The sequence below is a fragment of the Pungitius pungitius genome, chromosome 10, assembly GCF_949316345.1.
Source record: "Pungitius pungitius chromosome 10, fPunPun2.1, whole genome shotgun sequence".
Classification (NCBI taxonomy): Eukaryota; Metazoa; Chordata; class Actinopteri; order Perciformes; family Gasterosteidae; genus Pungitius; species Pungitius pungitius.
This window is the reverse complement of record NC_084909.1, coordinates 10,789,442-10,812,015: the sequence shown is the minus strand read 5'-3', so window position 1 is coordinate 10,812,015 and position 22,574 is coordinate 10,789,442. Positions and strand designations below refer to the sequence as shown.

Below are 22,574 nucleotides of genomic sequence, written 5' to 3'. Positions count from 1 at the left end.
TTTCCAAATGCACCCTGGAAAGAAGTGCAGTCGTCGGCCAGCTTCCTGGTTTCCTGCATTCCACCTCTGCCCGGGACACACAAACGGTATTTCCAAACCAAACGCTTTCACAAGTTCAAGTTTGAGTGAGAATGAAACCATCGATTAATCAATACAAGCGGCTTTGATGAGACACAGCGTTTTAAAAGCAAGGTTATAAGACGATGAACACATGAATCTATGAGAAACAAAACAGCGTCTTGCTCAATGGAATGACCTCATCAGTCTGTGAGTACAGGCGTACTGGGTCTAGTACGACCAGTAGCTCTATTGTTACAGTGGCCCAAGGAATCAAGGGATCAAGGGATCAAGGCAAGATGAAGTGTGCACTTAGTCAGTTTCCTTTGCACAGGAGAAATTGGATAACAGTGGAATCCATCAGGGCTAAAGGTTATTAATGCATAACCCAGGGGGAGGATTAGCACGAGTATTGGAGTGTAAAATAATTAGACCCAAATATTTAAAAGCCACTCTGCATTCCGCTTCATCTGCACCTTACAGTGAGAAAACCTCTTTAGTATTCTCGGCTGGTATGGAGACCCCCCCCCCCCCCCTCCCATACATACATTAGTTGGGTGAATTATTGCCATTTTACACAAGTGATAGGACAGATAAATCCGCTGATTTAATGTTGACATGAATATATCCTTTGTTCAGATTACACCTCAGTTATTTCAGTGTAAGGTCAGAGATAAATAAGAAGTAGCTCAGAGACTCCTGCAGCATGAATACACATGCACAGACCTTCTTTCCACAGACAAACCCCATTCAGGTGCGTAGGAGTTCTGCTTTTTGTTCCTTCCCAAAGCTGCTGGTGTACGACTGCACACACGGGACACAGAGAGGCAGCTTGGACACATGTGAAAATTCATTTAGGAGCGGAAAACCTCCCGGCGAGGAGGTGGACGACATTCCACCCTCACAGGCAAGTTTCCACTTGGAAACTCTGAGTCGCCGCCCTCTCTTTGCTTCGTTGGGCAGCAGTTTCATGAACAGTTGGTGCACTGTAAGGACGCCGAGTGGATGCAAGATGGCCTCCCAGCGGCTCTATTTGAGACTTTTGGGGCTGGCTGTGATGCTGACTTTCATTGCTTTCAGAGGTGAGCTCCATCCCGCCGTTTTCTTCTGCTTTGCATTGTTATGCAGTTAAAAAAGTTCCTTAACTTTACTTAACTCGTATTCAATGAATGAATCCATCTATAGTTCATTAGATGGGATTTAAAAGAACCATTTAATCCAGATTACTTTTAATCAGTACAATTTAAATTTCTGCTGCTCACTTTTTGAAGAAACACTTTTGAATGTTTCGCTCATCTTTAATGCGGGCGTTCCATTTCATTCATTTCATCAGTGAACACACGTTATTGCCTATATTACACTATTATGTTTTTTTTTATTGAACTCTTTGCTTATGTATGGCGGAGGTAGCAAGGATGCCAATTCCATTCAATAACCTCCTATCCATTGAATATATGTTTGATTAAATGACGCAAAATGAAATTGAAAAGTGAAGTAGAGAACAATGTGAACATTTGCAGCACAGCAGCCAGTTTAATCGCAAAATGAGAAAAGGGAGCGAGAGCTTTGATGAACCATCTTCAGCCACAGAATACATTGGGAGTGAAGTTTGTGAAAGCGGCTCTTGTTGGGTTGTATTATTGATCAGCCGAATTGTATCGCGGCTCATTAGTCCTGTTGACTCTCCTTCACAGATGTTTCCAGTGACAGCAGCCTGCTCAGGATCTTAAAGAGACGAGATGGTAACATTTGTACTAAACACGGTCATTCTTCTGCTGATGCAAACATCAACTCCACTAATAGCGTTTTTTGGGGAAATGCCCTTTCGTGCGTGGGTCTGATTGATCTTCCCTCCAGTGGCAGGAGCTGCTTCTGCCCCCCCGGGGGCCTCCGTTGCCGTCCCTGCTTCCAAAGCCCTGGACTTCCTGGGAAAACTGAGCAGAACAAAGAGGAACCTTTGGGATCGCAGCAGACCAGACGTGCAGCAGTGGATCGCTCAGTTCATGTCCATGGGGTTCGATGAGCAGGTGGGTTGTGAAGCTGAGAAAAGTTAAGATGAACCACTTCTTCTCTCCTGACCTCCTGACCTCGTCTACTGCCGCTTGCAGAATTCAATATTTAAACGAGTCTTGTTGACACTTGTTTGCTGATCACATGTGTTCAAACCACACCCAGACAATCTGCTCAAGCAGTTTTGAACTCTTTAAACCCGGCCAAACATTCTTTCCAGGCAGACACAACACAAACAGATAAAGCAGTGAAAATGTATTAATCTTTATAGTTCTCACATATGTGGATGATAAACGCACATACGGCCGGTGTGAACTGTAATCATCCATCCAAGTGTGAACGGTGATCTTTTCAAAAGGCCCAATTATCCCGACAACGTCAAGCGGGCATTGAAACAACACAAATTCCCTCTCTGACACCCCCACTTAGAGACAGATTCTGTTTGCTTTCAGGTCAGCGACTGTCATGTACAATTCACCAGGGACATCAAGGGATGAAGGGGAACGATAACAAGGGGTGAAGGGGGGTGTGGGGGGCGCAGTGATTCTCACACAGCCCCATCCACGACCCCTTATTGGTGTGTGTGTGTGTGTGTGTGTGTGTGAGCGCCATGTTGAGCCCTGAAAGCATCGGCCTTCTCCGGCCTTCCTGCTTCTCTGCACACACTCTACTTGCCACAGCTGAGCTATTGTTGGACACCTCATCATCTGCCTCAAGTCTTATTAGTGTCAGATTTGTTGAGCCTGAGAAGTCTAGCAAGTCTCATCTGTGTTGCGTTGCGTCCCCCCCCCCCCCCAGAGGCTGGAGACCGACCTGTCGTACTGGATGGACCAAGCTCGCTCCAGAGACCAAGGTCGTCAACACCAATACGATGAAAACGCCCCCATCGGCCCGCGGGACCACGGTTCTTACAGGCACGGCGCCAACGTCAACTACGACTACTACTGACTGTGATGTGTCAGTTTAACGCGAGCCGCGCGGCGGGGGAAGGGAGGGGGGGGAGCGACACCCTCGTAATGCCGCAGCTGCTGTGGCAGTATCACCAATTATCTCAAATTAGCCATCGAGCGCTGACATGAAAACACCATGTTTGCTATTTACGTTTCTCAAAGCACTGTTTGGAGGCAGCTGATTGCATGTAATGCTGTTCAAATCTGTGGCTTAACTCTCTTTTCACTACATTATTGCAAATAAAGGCGTGGCTTTAAACTACCCAAGTCCCCATCCTCTTCACTTCCACTGAACAACTGATGTATCACGCCACCCCATATCGCCTTCCTCAAGTACATCATATCGCAAATATTTGAAATATTTTATTAAAATAGCATCTGATATTGATAACGCACATCCTGACATGAGTTTTCACCAATTAGAACACGATGACATTCTGACAAACACGTAATGATGCATTAACAGTCTTGTTGACGCCACGCAACATCCAGTGGAAAAACAAAGTCAGGCATCTCTACATCTCTGGAGACAAAAGACCCTGAAACTGATTTTAAAAATAAAACACAAAAGCACTGATGCACAGTGTGAGCCGTTTCCCAGATTCTCACATCTGTAAATTAAATAACAAAAGCACAACTTCACAAAGAAAAAGAAAATGGTAGGCTCCGTTTCAGATTTCTTGCCTCATATATTTTGCTTTAGATTCCAGTCTGTCCATCCAACGCGCGAGCTCCGGTGTGGAAAGTCCTTTTCCCGCATTGCAGCGCCAACACAACACTTTGAAAGAAAGGCGTCTCTGCTTCAAACGGGAAATGAAAGACGCCACATCCGAGAAGCGCCACTCAACAGTGGACGTCACGGAGCTGCTCTGCCAGGGTCCTCGGAGGAGTCTCATCATCCTTCTGTGTTTCGGGAGAGTCGCGGTGGGAAAAAGGCGACCTCAGTTGTGTCTGGGTCTTCCTTTCTTCATGCGGGCGGCTTTGGGTTTGGGGATGTACTGGTTGTTGGCCTGGTGCTCCAGTTCCCTGCTGAAGTACTGGATCGTTTTGTTCAGGCCTTCCTCCAGGGGCACCTGTCCACACAAGACGCAAAGCACAGAACATGAAGGTGCTGCCAACAAAGACGGAGGTCGAACCATGTGTTGTGTGACACTACTCGTGTAGAACACAAATAGTATTCTTTGCACATTATGAAGTAATTGTTCATCTATCTCAAGACCCGCGTACATCCCAGAGTCAGCCCCACAACGTGTACTAAATACGTACTACAATAAGAACAAAGTCCACACAGAAGGCAGTCGAGGCCCGGGATCGAACGCAGGCTGTGGGGAGGATATGGGTCAGTCACACAAAAAATGTCGGTCAATATATTATTGTGATATTAAAAACTCAACTATCTGTAATGCCTCAGATTTCAAACGAAAACCTGCATCCATTCCGCTTCAGATTTGTTTGAATTATTATGGAATAATTACAGAAAAGGGGTTGAATAAAATCTTGGAGTTTGGATTATTTAACTGGTGTCTATGACTGACACCAAGAGAATGTTTTAATAATGGTAATAATAATAATGATGAATGGGATATCAATCTTGCCAATCCACCTGTGTTTTCTACACATCTACACACGACAGCCATTGAAGATCCTCTGTGAAATAGTTATGAGCCGCCAGAGAACGAGAGGCTCCGGGACACTGATCGGCGTTTGTAACATGTTGGTGGACACACCACGAGGCGCCATAAGCTGCGTGTGCGTGTGAGTCACACGTACCACCGGCTCCCAGCCGAGCAGCATCTTGGCCTTTCGAATATCAGGGCGTCTTCTCTGTGGGTCGTCCTGGGCCTCTGGAAGGAACTGGATCTGACTTCGGCTCACTGTGTGTGTGTGAGTGAGTAAGAGAGAAAGAGAAAAAGACCAAATTTGCATGTCATATAATATAAATTAAATATTGTTTGTGAGAAGAGCCACATAAATCAGCACAGTGGTGACCGGGTGGGTTGCTTCTTCCCCTGTTTCTGATTACATTAGACGCCAGTGTACACGCATTTTCTCGTCACTAGAGATTATTCCTAATCACAGGAAAATGTGTGTCACTGATTTAAAAGAAAGAGTCATCGGGGACTGAGGCTGCAGAATGACATCCATCTTGCATAAACAGACCCCTTACCGACGAGACTTTTGATGAGGCGAGCAAACTCCAAGATGGTGTGTTCCTCCGGGTTCCCCTGCAAACAGGTCACACACACTTTCATCACATCAGTGTCTACGTCAGGCAGTAACACAAAACGACTCAACGGTCATTTTCAATTCAGACTTTTTGAATTTTGTGAAGCCTGGCAGGGTTTGATGAACTCACCAGGTTGACTGGACTGCTGATGTTACTGTTCATCAGCAACACGAGGCCATTCACCAGGTCACTGGAGACCAAATCACACACAGGAGTCTTTCAAATGCATCGCCCTCTGCTACATTCCACTCTGTATGTCTGAAGGATCCTGACCATGAGCTCATTGAACGCAAGAGGCATTGACACTTTATTATCATAATGGAGCAAATGGTTGCATTCCCTGAAACTGAAAGAGTGAAAGATCCGTACACCAAATCACTGTTTCCCAGGTCGCCACGACAACTTTGCTTTCAATTCGACTAAAATTCTCAAATTTGTGAGTTGAAATTGAAGCAGTTTCTTTGAAACTCTTTCACTACACCTCATCCTCCTCACACCCCATAACTGACTGCCTAACGCTCCGAGCTCACATGCCTCTGCTCCACATGGGTCACTGTGCACACACGGCCCGACAATTAGACAACCGATCTCCCGCCTCCCTGCCCTCCCCAGACACTAACATTCAATCATAATCAAGGTTTCATATCACGCATTGCATGCTTTTTTTCCAATGCATCTGTATTCTCAGAGATAGCAGCCTTAAGAATCTGCTGCATCCATTTTTCAATTAACTTCAGTAAATGCATTTTTCTGATTACAAAGGGCGTTCGTAATGAAGTCCTTTTAGCTCAGCCCTGGCATTTTGCTGTTTACACATTACCAAAGTCATACATGGCGGCGAGTTTGTGGTTCAAAGGGATTGAGGCCAGTCTCTGATTTCTCTTCTCCAAACTGATTTTTTATCTATCACCGCACAAAGCAAAGCTATCCCTCTGACCTGCCAGTTATTGCTTTCAGGCAGAGAGACACACAGAAATTGATCAATTAATAACAAGCTTCAAAGTCCAATTTATTTTACTCCTTGTTATTTGCTATCCTTGTTATTAGTTACACTGGTCTGCGTAAACATCAGCAGCCACACCAACATTTGATATACTTTAAACCAACAGGAAAAAATAATAACTTCTGAGTGGAAAGAAAAATAACACTAAACTGGTATATAACACTAAACAGATAATTGGCAACTGTAAATTGCTATAATTTCTGTATACTGTGATTTGTTTTGAATGACATGTCTTGTTATAAGTGGATGGAGAGTATGAGATCCTCCATGACAAAGACAGCGGTAGAAATCAAAGAGTTGAAACACACAGTAGGATGTGTTGCAGGGGGGGAAATGAAATATGTTAAAGTAAGCAGTCTCACCTTACGTATTGAAAGGCTCTTGTTTGGGCACCAGAACCGTACACCTAGAACAACAACACATGATTATCATTTCTGCACAATGCAGACAGTGAAGGATATGTGATGCATAAAGCAATACACTTCCACTGAGAAGGATCATAATCAAGTCTACTAGATTTTTTCCAGCATCCCTAATAATTTTATTTTCATTTTCTTCAAAACCATTTGCTATTAAACCCTACTTCAACTGTCCATTTATCCCGTACCACTAAACAAACCCTGATTAGAAGTAAAGGCATGTCTGACGTTTCAGGTAAAACCATCTTAAGGAATAAGGAAGATTGGCAAGCTTTTCCATTCCCTTCAACATCACTTAAGATGCATACAGCAGAAACACATCGATCATCACACTGAGGCTGTTTCAGTGTATGAATGCTCACAGCAGAAGTCCGAAAGGCACCTAATGAATGTGTAGAAATGGTATAAGCGTACGGTGAGAGGCTCTCCCTGCAGCGCCTGCAGGATGAAGTTGCTGACGACTCGGCCGTCGTTCATGTGCATTCGGGAGCCGAACGTGTTGAAGATTCTTGCCACCCGCACCTCTACTCCTTCCTGGAAGAAAAGAAACAAAAATATATATAGTATATGAATCCAGTCTGTTGTTCCCTGGTAGTAATATTGATCTCTGTACTTTATACACTGATTGTTTTTTTTTTACATGGAATATAATTGCAGCCACCATTAGTAAGCTGAATGACAACACAAATATTTACAAGACTGAGATCACACTGTAATAGAGGGGCTGCTTTACATTGAACCACATACTTGTTTCATTTATGGACTAAAACCTCTTCTACAGAGAGAATGGGATTATCTGACTTGATAGCTCGATTCAAATGATCTGTCAATCAAACCCATTTAAACAATAGGAGTTATGCCCACAGATGTAGAACAAGTCTATGTAGTCTCAAAAGTACAATAATAATGTGTTGTAATTACATTCTTTGACTGTGCAGCAGAGAAAAAATAGCAGAAAAGTATGACAATAGGATCTCTTCTATGGCCTTCATAATGCGGCCTCATGCATCAATACATGTTCCTCCGATGAGATATTAATCCATCTTAGTTCTTATAACATGAATAAAAACATGAACATTATGTAGATTGTTCTCTTGAAAATGTGGATAATGAAATGTCATGGTCACAACACGCATATGTGAAATACATACACACAATGCAGTGGTCTAGTATATTTGTTGGCTTTAAATTCAATCATGGACCTATTCCAAACATAACTCTAAAATAACAAATCAAGTTGATCACTTGACTCAGATCCTATGAATCATCTAGTTTTCATCTTCCAAAAAACATCTAAGATGCATTAATGCCGCGCTTTCAAAGGACGGCAAACCAAGTTGGCGCCACCGCCGCGTGTTCTCAAGTTGCCCGTCTAATGAGGGAAATCTTGACGAGATATGTCATCGCTCATTTTGCTAATATTTGTCAAACACTGGAGACACTGGATACGAGCTCTCATTTGAAAATGCACATTTATATTTATCATCATGCTCCTATTGATTTGATTGATGGGGAGGCTTGGTGTGGTTATAAAATGTACAAAAACACAGTCCCTTTCATGCATAATCTGCACCTTCTTAGTAAGAGGGTGACATTATGGCACAAAAACACTCAACAAGATCACGACTCTTTTCTGTCCTTGCTCCTAAATAGTGGAATGAGCTCTCTGATGACATCAGGACCGCAGAGAGCCTTCACATCTTCTACCGCAAACTAAAGGCACACCTCTTCAGACTACACCTCGACTAAAATGATTTATAACAAGTTGTAATTTGGCTTATTTGATGAAATGGCAATTTCTTCCTTCTTGTTCTTTTGAGTTTGTATCTTTATGGTTGAAATACACCTAAATGACATGTAATATTAGTTGACCTTGCATTTCTAAGCTTCTGAATGTTCCAGTGAGCTCTGTTGGGGCCATAATACGGAAGTGGAAAGACAATCATTTCACCATAATTTGTTTCGACCACGTGCTCATCGCAAGATTTCTAACAGAGGAGTGAAAAGAATAATCAGAAGAGTTGTCCAAGAGCCAAGGACCACTTGTGGGAATCTTCAAAAAGATCTGCAATTAGCAGGTACTGTTGTCTCAAAGAAAACAGTAAGTAATGCACTCCACCACCATGGCCTGTATGCACGCTCACCACCAAAGACTCCATTGCTGAAAATAAAGTTGAAGCTCGTTTAACGTTTGCTGCACAACATTTGGAAAAGCCAGTGAAACACTGGGATTAATGTAGTGTCGCCAGATGAGAGCAAGATTGAACTGTTTGGATGTCATAATGCACACCATGTTTGGAGGAGAAATGGCACTGCACATCACCCTAAAAACACCATACCAACAGTGGAGTTTGGAGGTGGGAACATCAGGGTTTGGGGCTGATTTTCAGCAAATGGTACTTGCAAACTTCACATTATTGAGGGAAGGATGAATGTGCAAATTTACAGACACATTCTTAACAGAAATCTGCTGCCATCTACCAGGATGATGAAGATGAAACGAGGGTGGACATTTCAGCCAGAGAATGATCCCAAACACACAACCAAGGACACTCAACTGGTTTCAAAGAAAGAAAATAAAGCTGCTAGAATGGCCCAGCCATTCACCTGACTTAAATCCCATTCAAAGTCTATGGAAAGGACTGAAGATCAATATTCATAGAAGAGGCCCACGGAACCTTCAAGATTTGAAGACTGTGTGGAAGAATGATCCAAAATCCCACCAGAGCAACGCATGTGACTAGTTTCTCCAAACAGGAGGCGCTTTGAAGCGGTCATTACCAACAAAGGCTTTTGTACAAAGTATTGAATAAATATCAGTAAGTGTGTTCAATACTTTTCCCCTGTGTCATTTCACATTATTACATATGACTTTATTCCTTAACTTCTTTGTTTTGTTTTCTTCGTATGTATGTATTACTTATCTGGTTTGAATATAATGTCAATAGCTCCTTTGGAAATATATTTACAGAGAAAAATGATGACATGTTCAATACTTATTTCACCCGCTGTAACTGCCTAGAACAAATTAAACATTTTCTCAAATACCTCAAAACAACTTGACATCGAAAGTAAACCAACAGTTTCCCATTTTTATGTTGGCCTTCCGCCTGATGAACAGGCAACATGTTTCCGCCACGTTACCTCCACTCACTTATTACATTTTCATAACATAACTTGACCAAAGATGAAATGAGTGATAGTCTCGTCCCTGTGAACCAAAAACTGTCATCTGAACATTGAAAGCTGCCCATTTCCGAGAATTCTCCCAGTAGGTGTGAAAAAAATAATGAGTACTCGAGGAGGAGCGGCAGACGAGGCAGATAAATAAATACCACCTGCCTGGGGGAAAGGCAAGAGGTGTCAATCATATCTGATCACCAAAGGCTGGCATCAATCAAGACGCAACAGGGGGAAAAAAATGGTCTCAACGTCATCTGGAGTTTAAGTAAATATACAAATGAAAACATAGTCAGGTGTCAATGAGAAAATATGAACTGATATTCGTTTACAGATACGTGACTCCTCAAAAGACGCTTCTACACATAATAAGCTTCATGGTAAGCCATGACAAAATAATCTGTTTCCCTATTGATGAGATGGTAGAGATCAAAGAACAATAAAGATAATAACTGGATCCATAACAGAATGGTGCACTGACAACTTTGATATTGACTGTATTTTAGATATAAAGGGCATTGATTGTCAAATTTTATTACAGCTTAACTTAAGGATAAGACAAATGTAATGGTCACCAGTTCAAGACACAAACTGACTTCCAAAATAATGACGATACTTATCCCAAGCCAAAAAGCAGGAAACGTACGAGGGACTTTTGATAGCTTTGTAAAATATGGTCCCTTTTTGGGGGTAGAATAGACCACAAGTCAGGGTATGCTTTGGGGCATAGCTACCTTGTGATTGACAGGTTGCTATCTTGGCCGTCTAGTTTTTGACTTGCTTGTGTTTTATCTCTTTAATACTGTGTTTTCATCTCAAAGTTAAGTATAACCTTAATGCTTGCCTTCAAATGTCTCATTCAGTTTACTCATTTCTGTCTATATTTATGGTTTTAAAAAAACGAGATCTTTAATGTTTTAAAATACACAAACCAACATCAGTTCACACTGATGTTCCTTTCTTTAATACAGTTGATGTACTTTGAAGTATATTTTATTTGTTTGAAAATGTATTTTTGTTTTGATAAATTAGGTTTGATTAATTGATTTCCAATGTTTGACAAAGCCGTAAAAATAGAATTGCAGTGTTGGTCCAAAGCATTTTACGGATTTAATTCACACAGGGAGCAATGTGACCATCGATCAAACAAAAAATAATTGCCTTTCTAGAACCTGGTATTATTTCAGAAGCATGGTGTATACTCAAGAGTACCTGTTTCATGTAGGCGTAACACATGGTCTCAGCTACACGCTTCCCCTCATCGTAGCACGCACGAGGACCAATCGGATTCACGTGCCCCCAGTACTCCTCATTCTGTGGGTGTACCTCTGGGTCTGCAACACAGACATTTATGATGTAAAGGCTATGCAATCTGGATCTGGGACAGCATGCTTTTCATCTTATAGATTGACGCGCGCAATTGAACATATTTACTGCATGTTTGTCTGCAGTAATTTTAGCAAGTAGAGAATGGATGACTGATGCTGTACTATGATTGGTTTTAAGAATTAAGATGTTGATTCAAATAAGCATCAATATGTTGGCCGTGCTAGTAAAAAATTCAGCACATGACGCATCAGTGTTTTCAAATACTAGAAAAGGCTTAGAAGAATTTGGTTGCCGCAATTGTCTTAGCTCAAGACATCCATTGAGTTAATTTACACAAAAAGCAATTGCAGCTCTAGAATATAGAACGATGAGTGCATGTTCCTTACCTCCATAAACCTCAGAAGTAGAAGCCAGGAGCAGTCTGGCGCCCACGCGTTTGGCCAAACCTTCGGGAGAAACAAAACAGTGAGAACACTCGCTACCCGCTTCTCTCCACATCTCTCTGCCTCTTCCAGCAGCCAGTTGCTCAGCTCAAAGACAACAAACATCCGAGGGAAAGATTACTTTATTCTCGTAATAGTATTGTATGTTCATTCTTTTCTTCTGAAATGTTCGGACCCCTCGGAGAACAGAAATGTGGGATGTGTTAGGAATTTGCGCAGTAAGTTTTGAAGCAGCAGCGTGAGCAGAAAAGTTCCTTTATATGAATGAACCACCATGAATGGGGCCACAAACATTAACTAGAATGAAAAAAGTGAATGATGGTTAGCATTGGGAGCCCCCCCCAGCCCACTGAATGGGTTTCATTCAAAACCTTTTTGTGATTGATAATGACAGCTGAGTCTCTAACTCTTGCATTTAATATTTTTACTCCCTCGTAAGTAAAAATGATGAAATTAAATAATGATCATTAAATATGGTATTTTGCAATTAATGTTAGTGTTATAACATTAATATTAAGATTGATTTACCTGGGGGGTGAATAGGGACCAGGATAATATATTGGGAGGGAGGGGGGAGTCGAGACCAAAAAAATCAACTTAACTTAACTTTTAAACATAACTTTTTTGTAAAATGTTCTTATTGTTTCATAATGAAGTCTTTTTTCGCTTTAATTACAAGTATATATTTAATATAAGAAAACAATTTGGCTCAAATGAATTCAGTGTTTCTAAACATATTTGGGATTTTGAGCATCTAAGTCACATATGTGAAACTCGCAGCCCGCGGAGGCGTCCGTCAGACCGATCGTCTGTGGCCCACGTTCGCTCGAACTGGGCAGTATCTGGCCCAAAGCTGAAGTAAGTTTGACACCCCTGATCTAGGTCATACAATGTTAGGGTGCACTTATTATACTCACCAAGCATGTTAAGAGTGCCAATGGTGTTAGTCTTGAGTGTTTTGATAGGATTGTACATGTAGTTGGGAGGGGAGGCTGGAGACGCCAGGTGATAGATTTGGTCCACTGTGAAGAGAAAGGAAAATAAATTGACTTTATAAAGGACAACTGATTCAGGAACAGTGTTATTTTCTTTAGTTGGCTGCAGCCTTTTGTTATCTTGACTGTAAAACTTTCACTAATAGACAGCTGTACCTTTTCACTATGAATGCACTAATAGGCTGAAGGACAAAAGGAGTCAGACAAAAAGGGTTTGTGTCAAGGGGACACATTGTCGACTTCGGAGTTCTTGAGCAAATTTTGAATTCCTGGCGACAATGGCAAACATAAGTCCAATTGTATATTTTAAAAGAATGTGGTGTGAAAAATGACTTTGACCTGAAAAATAAGGGCTAAACATTAACTATGTCCTTCTATTGTGAAATAATGCCTTGTAATTTTCACTTTTTCCAACCATGGCCATCTCTGACGTGTGCTCCCGCACTTCTCATTATCCTCACATTTCCTCAACCACTCAGTCCTTTCTTCTCATGTCAATACAAATGTTATAACCTGTAGGTGGTCCACCGTAGAGTCCTGGACTTCTTGAAACACAATTCAAAACATTTTGACTTTCTATTGTTGCTTCATTTCTCTCTTCTTTGTAATAATCCATTAACTAAGAAGAAAAGCACTCAGTAGGAAGTCCCCCAGCGTCCTTTGTTAGTTGGCTTTTTTCAAAGCTTTTTTTCATTTATGTACAAAATATGTGGATAGAACTCTGAGGCCAGTAATGGGTCAATTCACTTTAAGGGGGCTTGGAAGTACTCTTACAAAAGATTTTCTTTTGAATGAATCAAACTGAAAACCCGACAAAAATGTCATCTTGCCCCATTTCAACAATCACTCGATCACTCAAATCTTTAATTTAGAGTGACAAATCAGAAATGTGATGTATGCTATGCTGTTCAATATATTGGATGTACATGGCTTGTGTTCTGGTTAATGTGTGACCCAATGCGTAATTAGGAATTATTACTGCTGCTGCTGCTCTGTCTTCAGCTACTCTGTGTGCGTCGCCACGTAGCTGCATGTGATTCACATGATGTCATCAGAGAATATATTTGATGTGTCAGACACATCTGTGTGATGACAACCCATTGTACTGTACAACCTATTGTATAATTTCTGAACCGCTAGCACTGTCTGTGAAATATTTCATTCAGTTGGTGCAATCTAAGGTCTTCTTTACATAAATTGAAGCAAAGCCTGTGAGCTGTTTGGAGGCGAACCAGGAAACCACACTGCTACACGGAAATAACCTTTGACAGCAACTAATACGCTACAACCCATAAATAATAATGAATACACAGTGGTGCTTTTTGCACTCTCAGATCCATTGTTGTCAAATTAAAAGTGCCAACGTGCATCGTCCCTCTGCTGATTTACAACCTGCAGGTAACGCAGGTAGAGGGACAAGGGCTGCTTTGTATAAACAAGCAGATCAATTTGCAGGGACAAACTAAGAGAGACTGCAAACAGGTTGTGGCTTAAAGGTACTTTTTGTCTTATCAAACAACTTCCCACCAACTGCCTGGGTAAACAGTAGGTTGTTTATGAGCACTTTGAGTCACGATTACGGCCGAGAAACGGCGCTGATACACGGCCTGCACAGAGGTGCGGCAGACATCTGCATAGATTACACTGAGAGCTTGTTCATTATGTGAGACACGCTCGTGAAAAACTGGTAGACTTAAGAGTCTAGAAAGGAGGTTTCACTCATTAAAACTCACCGGTAGTGTTTTTTTCCAGGCACATCTGGCACATACGTGGGCTCTATAGACTCCACCCTGGGAGTTTATATGTTATTGGTCACTTGTATGTGCTATTAAAGCAATCATAAAAATTAAAAAAGCACTTCACTCCACAGAGTAGGCTGTTATTGTGTCTACTACTGAAGCTGCAGACACACTGAATATACTAAGTGAAGTGGAAAGCACACTGGAACTCTTTGTGTGCCAATTTGATTCCTGATAAATTTCATTGCTCAATGTCCTTTGACGTGGTTTCTTCTTCATGTCTGAAACATGATACCAGGGTTTTCAGTCCATATTATAATACAAGTTGTAGTAAAAAAAAAAAATAACAGAGGCTAGCAGTCCCTGGCATGAAGCACAATTTAATTAATTTGACAGCTAGTGTAAACTTTGTGAATCCAGTTTCTTTGCTACTTTACCACCACACCTTTACAATACCTTTGCACTTCTATCTAAAGTTACTGCAAAAGAATTTATCATTATAGTATAGAAATATTATGTCTAGAATGAATTGTGAGCCCACCCTTGCTGCTTCATAATTTGAACATATCTAGTTTGCTCTGGAAAAATTGGTCATGACTTGGATCCCCAATAGTAAATAAAAAAATGCATCACCCCCGCCCCCACACACACACACACACACACATTTACTGTCTTGCTCACCCTCAATATAGAGAGGCTCCACCACATCGTGATTAATGAGCTCAAAGTTTTCGTGGCCAATCCAGTGCTCCACATTCCGTTTCCTTCCTGTGAAGAAGTTGTCCACCACAGTCACCTCGTGGCCATCCATCATCAGCTTGTCAGTCAGGTGGGAACCCACAAAACCAGCACCACCAGTGATCTTGTGGAAAGAAAACACGTGTTTGATAACATCACCAAAGGTTATTTAGTCCATCTGAGAGTTAATTCTTAGTAGAGCCACAAAACACGGACTCTCTCTTTGTCAAACAAAATTGGGCAAAAGTGAAGTGGGGATATCTTGGCAAAATAAGGATATAGAATTGTTTCGTGCACATTCATGACTGGTGTGTGGATTTAAACGCTGTGTTTTTCATTCAATGGTCAAACTAATTTTAAGCAAACTTTGGAAAAATCCATCAACTGGCTCTGGCTGAATAAACTGCACAGCGTAGTGGGGTCAAAGTTTTGAGCAAAACTCTTGCAATGCTTTAATCCGACAGTAAGTACATTAGAAGATGTAAAGGTTGTGAACAGGAAACAAATTGAGTCAGCTGGGGCCTCAGTAGGTTTGTAGGTATTTAGTTATAAACTTAAAGAAAAAAGTATCGGATATATTGAAATTTGGATCTACTCTTTTCAATAAATCCCCAAATTGTCAACTATATGGTGGTGTACGTCGAAGGGGGGGGTCTACAAATTCAGCAGGATTCTTCATTCTAGGACCATGAATAAAGGACATCAGAAGGACGTTCTGAGCCAGACGTGAACTCCTCCAGCAGCACTTTGTTTTAGTATGTGTGCCACTTCCTCTAATCACATTCTTATGTTTGGATGTACTTTTAGAGATTAGCCACAATTAGAGCGGAGGTTGTATTCAATCTGCAAGTAGCCCGTGAAAAGGTGCTGCTGAAGGCACTCAAGTCCCAGTTATGTCCCAAGTATAATAGTTATTGTGAATGTGATCACCGTTGGAAACTGTCTTTGTCACATACCAAAATTCTCTTCCGATCCTTTTCTGACAGGAATTTCACTGGTGGGTATTTCTGAGAAAAACTAAAAAGAAGACAATGACAAAATTAAACATCGCAAGAAGGAAGCTGAAGATAACAATTTCGATAATGTTTAATGTAAATTAGGTTCTGAATAGAGACATTAAATGGCTTTATTGCATTATTCTGAAAGCTCTGCCCTCCTAATTGAAGTGAAGGAAGCAATGAAGCTATACAGTCACTTTCTTTAGCATTTATAATTCACAACCTTTTCTTTCATTGAATATTTAGAATTATTATCATAATATATTTTAGTTTGTTTTAACTAGAGTGAAACATAGTTTTGGTCATTGCCACATTTCAATATCTCAGCTGTTACTTCTGTAAGCAGAAGGTTACACCCGATAGACACTCTGGACAAACCATTGTAATTAAGAAAAATTTAAATAACCAAAATAGCATTCACGTTCATGCCACATCAATGTTGTTTTTAAAGGTTTTTGTAATCCTGTGGTATATTGCAGGTTGAAGGAAAGCACCACACAGGGACACATTGGACAGAATCCAAATAAACATTTTTCTCATTAGCATTAAATTTGATGCTATTGATGAAATTATGCTGGCCTGCTGTGGTGAAGTCACGCCACTTCTATTACATAATTAAGCATCTGGAAACTGGGTAGGTAAGCTACAAAATCAACACAGCTTGCTGCCCTCCCATGGACTTTAAACCGGTCTAACACTGAACTGATGGATGTTTAAAGGATCATTTTTCATTTAGTCATTTAGATGGAATAATCACATTCTGGGTGTATACATTTAGCTTTGAAAGAAAATAATAGTGTTCGGGAGAAGTAAATTGAAATAAATAAACACAAGATTTGTAATCTTTTAAAGCAATGCTGTTTTGGTAGAGATTCTCATAAAATTGTGTTAGCAATCAATGAACTAAAAGTTTTAACCAAAAAGGAAATGAAACTGGTAACCGTGTCAGTCTCAGGACTGTAATAAGCCCGTCCAAATATTCAAGCTATCAAGATGTCCACCTGCGCGGGCCAAAGTTTACATTTATAATGATGTGTGGATTTGGAAGGAGACCGAATGGTCAGTTTTGCTGACTTGAAATCTTTATTGCTAGATTAAGGCCATTGTGAAACTGGTACTGAATACTACTTTCATTAGAATAGTTGGCAACACTATGATGGGTTTTTTGGTTGGAATTAAAAAACAAAAATCTAAAGTTTCTAAAAATTGAGGACCAATGCGTTTATTCTAATATAAGCCCTAAACAACCTTTGTGTTGCTGTTGAAATATAGAAAATCTATGCAGATGCAGAGGAGATTGGAAGAAGGGTTCCACACCTTTGTTCCAGATCACGAATCTTCTCTCTGAGAGGAGCCACGGCCTGAAGAGAGCAGAGAAAAGAGAAATAAGTGAGACGCGAGCTAATGCTTGCTTCAGATTAAATTGACCCTACAGTTTATCATACGAGGCTTTGTGATGTCGATACGTATTCAATGTAGTGACTCACGGGTACCTACAGATGGTCATTTGAGCGGCTGGGCCAAAATTATGTTTTTTGACTAAATGTTGTGTTAAACTTTGGTTTCATGTTATATAATAGTAGTTATTCACATGTGTGTAGAAAATGTATTCAAAAATGAAAAATAATACAATCCCAAACCTGAAAACAAATAGAATAAGAAAAATAATTGATTCCAGACAAAACTTTTTTCACTGGAGAACTTGAATGTTCGGTGATCACAGGGTGAGAGATTGAACTCTCTCCGGGGGTTAGTCTTAAAAAGCATTAATCCTTGTAGGACCATGAGCAAAAAGGCTTCAGCAGCATGTTGAACTTACTTCATCAATTCTCTGCTCAATCTTCATTTCTCCGTGTTCTTGTATTGATCTGAAACAGGAATAAGATTAAGAGGATAAGAGGATGGCAGCTACTTTCACAAAGACAGAGAAAACACCTCTTGACTTCAGAAATGCTGCTCTTTAGAAACTCATGACACACGACACCGCTCCCATCCAATGACTGTGGATCACATGAATAAAATGCCATATCGCAATATATAAAACTTTATATTAGCGGTCCAAGAATCCCTTGAAAAATATTTGTTTTATCTCAATGGCACTTTTCCTAGTTAAATAAAGGTTTAAATAAAAGATGTTGATATGGTTAGTCGTATTGCGGCTGGTTTTAGGGCTTTGGATAGAACACACCATCAATGTGTGTTTTTGGGTAAAATGGTAAGATTGCGCAAGAATCTGATTCTATTATAAAGCAGTGACACTAATAGGTTTGCTCGTATATCATATTAAAAGGTGATAGTTGCTATTGTGATGAGATCTTGAACAGCTGACACAAAATATTCTCACGTTATTTCAATGCTGCTTATTGAGCACAACCAATGCATGAATGTCTTACATAGCAAAGATAAATAATCAAGCTGTAAGACTAATAACACTTATTGGTTGACTTACAAAACCATCAGATACATTAATTTTCATATCTGCTTTTGATATGCTAACTTCTCACAATTTAAAGAAAGACACTTTGCCTATATAGTTGCCTTGACAATATTGTATATTTTGAATATTTAAAGAAATGGATTGACATTATAATCTCTATTCAATTCAAACCTAATCTTAAACAGTGGAAAGAATTTGTCATGGTAAAGAATAATTGTAAAGAACTACATAGCACCACGAATTCTCAATCAACTGTGTCCAATGTACACAACAATAAGGAGTGGAGTGGCTCATGCTGCTAAAGACATCATTCATCATCCTACATTCATGTATATTCCAATCCTCATTGGAATATCCACTCATCCCATAAAATATGACTCATTGAGAAGAGCGTTGTTTTACAATGTAATTTGGCAAATATTTCATATTTAAAAGCAGTAAGTTAATTAATTCATTAACTTAATTACTGTACCTCATGTTTGTATATGTTCCCCAGACAGCTGGAAGAGAAAGAAAACCAAAAAAGAGCATTATGACTGAAAAGTGCATATATTATACATTTCAGTACTAAACCATATCAATCTATCAATTGTTTATCAAAGCAAGATAGAGAAAATACTACTAAGAGAGACAAGCGAGTAAAAGAGGTTTTCTCTCATCTCCTACAACATTCTGTCGGACATGTGGATTGTAAATCATTAAGCTGTTAATAATAAACAATGTATTTTCAAAAGGATAATATTGTATTGAATATCATGTCTCTCAATCCTGGGTGATTTTCTATTTATTTCTTTTAACATTTTAAGTTAATTCTAATTAATCTTAATGCAAAACATCTGATCAAATAAGACTTTAAACTAACAGCTTCAGTTTAGTCATCCTTTTCCCCTTCTATGTCTCGTCTTTTGTCTCAATCATGTCGACTATTTCTAATATGATATGGAGAAACATTAACCACAGTAATCTATGTTGCCAAATGTCCCTTTATGTTCTGCCCAGTACAAAGTACACTGATGGTAATTTTCACCCATTGATTAAATAAGGCTACACTGCCACAGTTAAAATTGTAGTATTCTATACAAAGCAATGAAAGCATTACTAGATCATGAATCACCTTTGATGAGAATCAAATACCTGTATTTCTGCCATACTAGTCGATAGAAACGTGTTTCATTAATATAAATCAAAATGGTGTGCTCACATTTAGGGATGAAAAATATAATTTTAAAAATAGCTAAATGCATAAAATGGATCATTCCATGGACAAATTGTGTTGCCAGATTGGGCAGGTTTCTGTCCCAATGGGCTATTTCTTTATTATACTGCGTGGAGAAACTTGTTTAGGCTCCTGGATTAAATTTCAGTGCTTTGTCAAGATTAAACTGAGGATATGGAAAGTATTGTGAGAACAATATTACCAAATAAGGATTCACTTTTACGGTCAAAACAACAGTATTTGAATGTAGTATATTTCTACATCCTACATTGATGTAATAACAATTAAAACAATAATAATTTTGTAGTTAATTGGTTGGTTTAAGTTGTGGTTATAACTGGAAATTGTCTGATTACATTGGTCTTGAAATGTACATTGTCCAGTCCAGGCCACCATCAGCACGAGTCCATTTAATCTTAGTCAATAGAATTCAGTTTTTCGGGGTTGGCAATAAAATTACTGTATTGTTGTTTGTTAAACGGTCGAGATACACTCAGTTACACAAAGTAGTCTACTTACAAGCAATGTAGGCGATCAAAGCGAGGGCAAAAAGCAGCTTCATCATTCTTCTGTTTAATCCTGATATCAACCAGATGACCCGCTTCATCATCCGCTCAATGCAACAGGACACAGAACCTTACGAGCCACACGTTCAAGCCCAACTAAAGCATTTTGGGTGACAATTGTTCATGTCTTCGATCTTCGAGGCGTCCTAGTTTATTAGTCAGACTGTCAATAATGCGGTGCTTCTATTTCACATCAATTTGATCTAGCTTGACAGAACAGGCGAGCTAGCTGCTCCTGCTACGTCAACACCAAGCAGGAGCAGTTTACGTGGCTAGCAGGCTAACTGTTAGCTAGCAAAAACAACTAACGTTAAGGTTAGATGGCAAGCTACACTGCTGTGTCAACACTTACAACTAATTTATATTGAAACGTATTTATGGTCAACATTTGTCCAATACCAATAAGAAAACAATTATATTCGTTGGAAAAGACAATTTAGGACGTGAACAAAGATACGTTATCAAACTGCGACAACACCTAAGTAAAACCAAGAAATGAAATATTTAGCCGTTAGCACCACATTAGCAGTTAGCTACGGCTAGCTAGCGAGCTACTTAACTGTCAAGCGTAGTTTTGTCCATAGCTGTCACTGTAAAAACAACAAGCATGAATCCTGCTTCAGATTTAGATTTAGATTAGCACCGGAAAAGGGTATATATATTTTCATTTTATCGGCGCACAAATGCACACATGCCGGAGTTTGTTCCCCTCAGTTGGGGGCGAGGACTAGCAGATGAGCGATTTGTCGTCCCTCGATTTAGCAGCCTGACTTTACCCGCAGAGACTGCGTGATGATCATTTGACTTGCCTCTACCATCAATAGTCGTTTTGTTTTATTGGTATGGGCGTTGCTATTTGTATATTAATAGATAAGTATGAAAGTATACCATATATTTACTAGTATTGTAATAGTAGTACAGCACTGTAACTGTACCTTTGCATGCAAGTTGCTTGATCGTTTATTTTCAACACAGTGGCTCATTCATTCCATCACACTGAACTTTCCACAGTGCAGCAGACCTTGTTGAAAAACCACCGTAAGCTTTGGAGTGTTTTGCGATGTATCTGCATTTGCTAAAAAATAGGCTAAAGTATGACATTGCACTGTAGGTATTAATCATAGTAGACGACCAAGGAAATTAGGGCTGCAAAATAATGATTGCTCTGTCTAATTGGAGAACGTGAATTCAACTCAATGTCCTTCATGTTTTTACTTTGTAAATACACATTGCAGGTATCATGTACACTGAACAATTCCGTTTGATTTTAAATTATAGTTGATATATATACTGTATATATATATAGAAATGATTTGTTAAGTATAATAATAAAGATTTTTTCTAAAACAAATATTGCAATATGCTTCCTTACAGATTACACAGCAAACAGGTTCATGAAGAGTTTTTTTAGGACAATACATACTTATACATTTCACTTTTCAGAGTATTTAATACAGGAGAATTGGGAATAAATAAAGTTAATACAGACAACAGACTGTGTAAACATTCTGCTAGTTCAATTCCCCCTTGACTATGGATAGACCAGTTGGTGACTTGACCAAAACAAACAAATGAATAGCCATAAGATTAACTGTATTTGCATATATATAATGAATCTACAATGCACACCTGGTGTAAACAACCATGTAAATAAACAGGCAATTTAAGAATTTTTCTCACTTCACATGCATTACATTCCGGATTAGTTGAGGAAGACTTCCTAAAAAACATCAAAAGCTCCATAAAATCACCATGGCAGTCATCAGAATGACATGTTCTAAATGGACATTCCACTTTGGATTTTCCACTTGCCTGGATCACTAGCGAGTGGCCAAAGTATGTGAGGGTGCAAAGCATTGTGTCATAGTGAATAACTTAGTAAACACTGAATTTCCCTTCTTGTTTACACTCTGGATCTGCAGGAAGTTAAGTATATCATTTTTTAATGGTTGTGGCAATTCCACACATAATGTGTGCATGTATGCATTAAGAGTGGATGTCAATAAATAGGCGCTGAAAACAGACAAATCTTCAACCATTACATTCTTGGCAGTGTTTGAACTCTGGGCACCGGTAAGGTACTGATATGACTACCCAGCTGGAGATAATCCACTTGTTCAGCTATTGAATGGAGCTTCATTATCTCCTGGTATTCAGCTGCACACTTTGAATCACTGAGATGGCAGGAATCACAATTATTTCAAGTAACAGAAACATCTTTCTCGTCAGCTGTTTTTTTCCCCATTTTCTTCACACTAGGCAGGTGT

At 39.7% G+C, this 22,574-nt stretch overlaps 2 protein-coding genes across 2 annotated transcripts; one reads left to right on the top strand and one right to left on the bottom strand.

Moving 5' to 3' along the window:
* The first annotated feature begins 800 nt into the window (after window positions 1-800).
* On the top strand, window positions 801-3,279 carry ecrg4a (ECRG4 augurin precursor a). The gene is made up of 4 exons (XM_037489624.2): window positions 801-1,139; window positions 1,752-1,799; window positions 1,915-2,084; window positions 2,866-3,279. The coding sequence occupies exons 1-4, from the start codon at window positions 1,028-1,030 to the stop codon at window positions 3,013-3,015; spliced, it is 480 nt and encodes a 159-aa protein (XP_037345521.2). The 5' UTR covers window positions 801-1,027; the 3' UTR covers window positions 3,016-3,279.
* An 88-nt stretch (window positions 3,280-3,367) lies between these two features.
* uxs1 (UDP-glucuronate decarboxylase 1) lies at window positions 3,368-21,093 on the bottom strand. Its single transcript, XM_037489622.2, has 15 exons — window positions 20,261-21,093; window positions 18,998-19,025; window positions 17,908-17,956; window positions 17,406-17,449; window positions 16,047-16,107; window positions 15,034-15,214; window positions 12,536-12,640; window positions 11,562-11,621; window positions 11,059-11,180; window positions 7,081-7,200; window positions 6,610-6,653; window positions 5,374-5,434; window positions 5,185-5,242; window positions 4,788-4,891; window positions 3,368-4,090 (listed from the first exon to the last, which is right to left on the bottom strand). Exons 1-15 carry the CDS (start codon window positions 20,349-20,351, stop codon window positions 3,959-3,961), a joined length of 1,260 nt encoding a protein of 419 aa, XP_037345519.1. The 5' UTR covers window positions 20,352-21,093; the 3' UTR covers window positions 3,368-3,958.
* Between the last annotated feature and the right edge of the window lie 1,481 nt (window positions 21,094-22,574).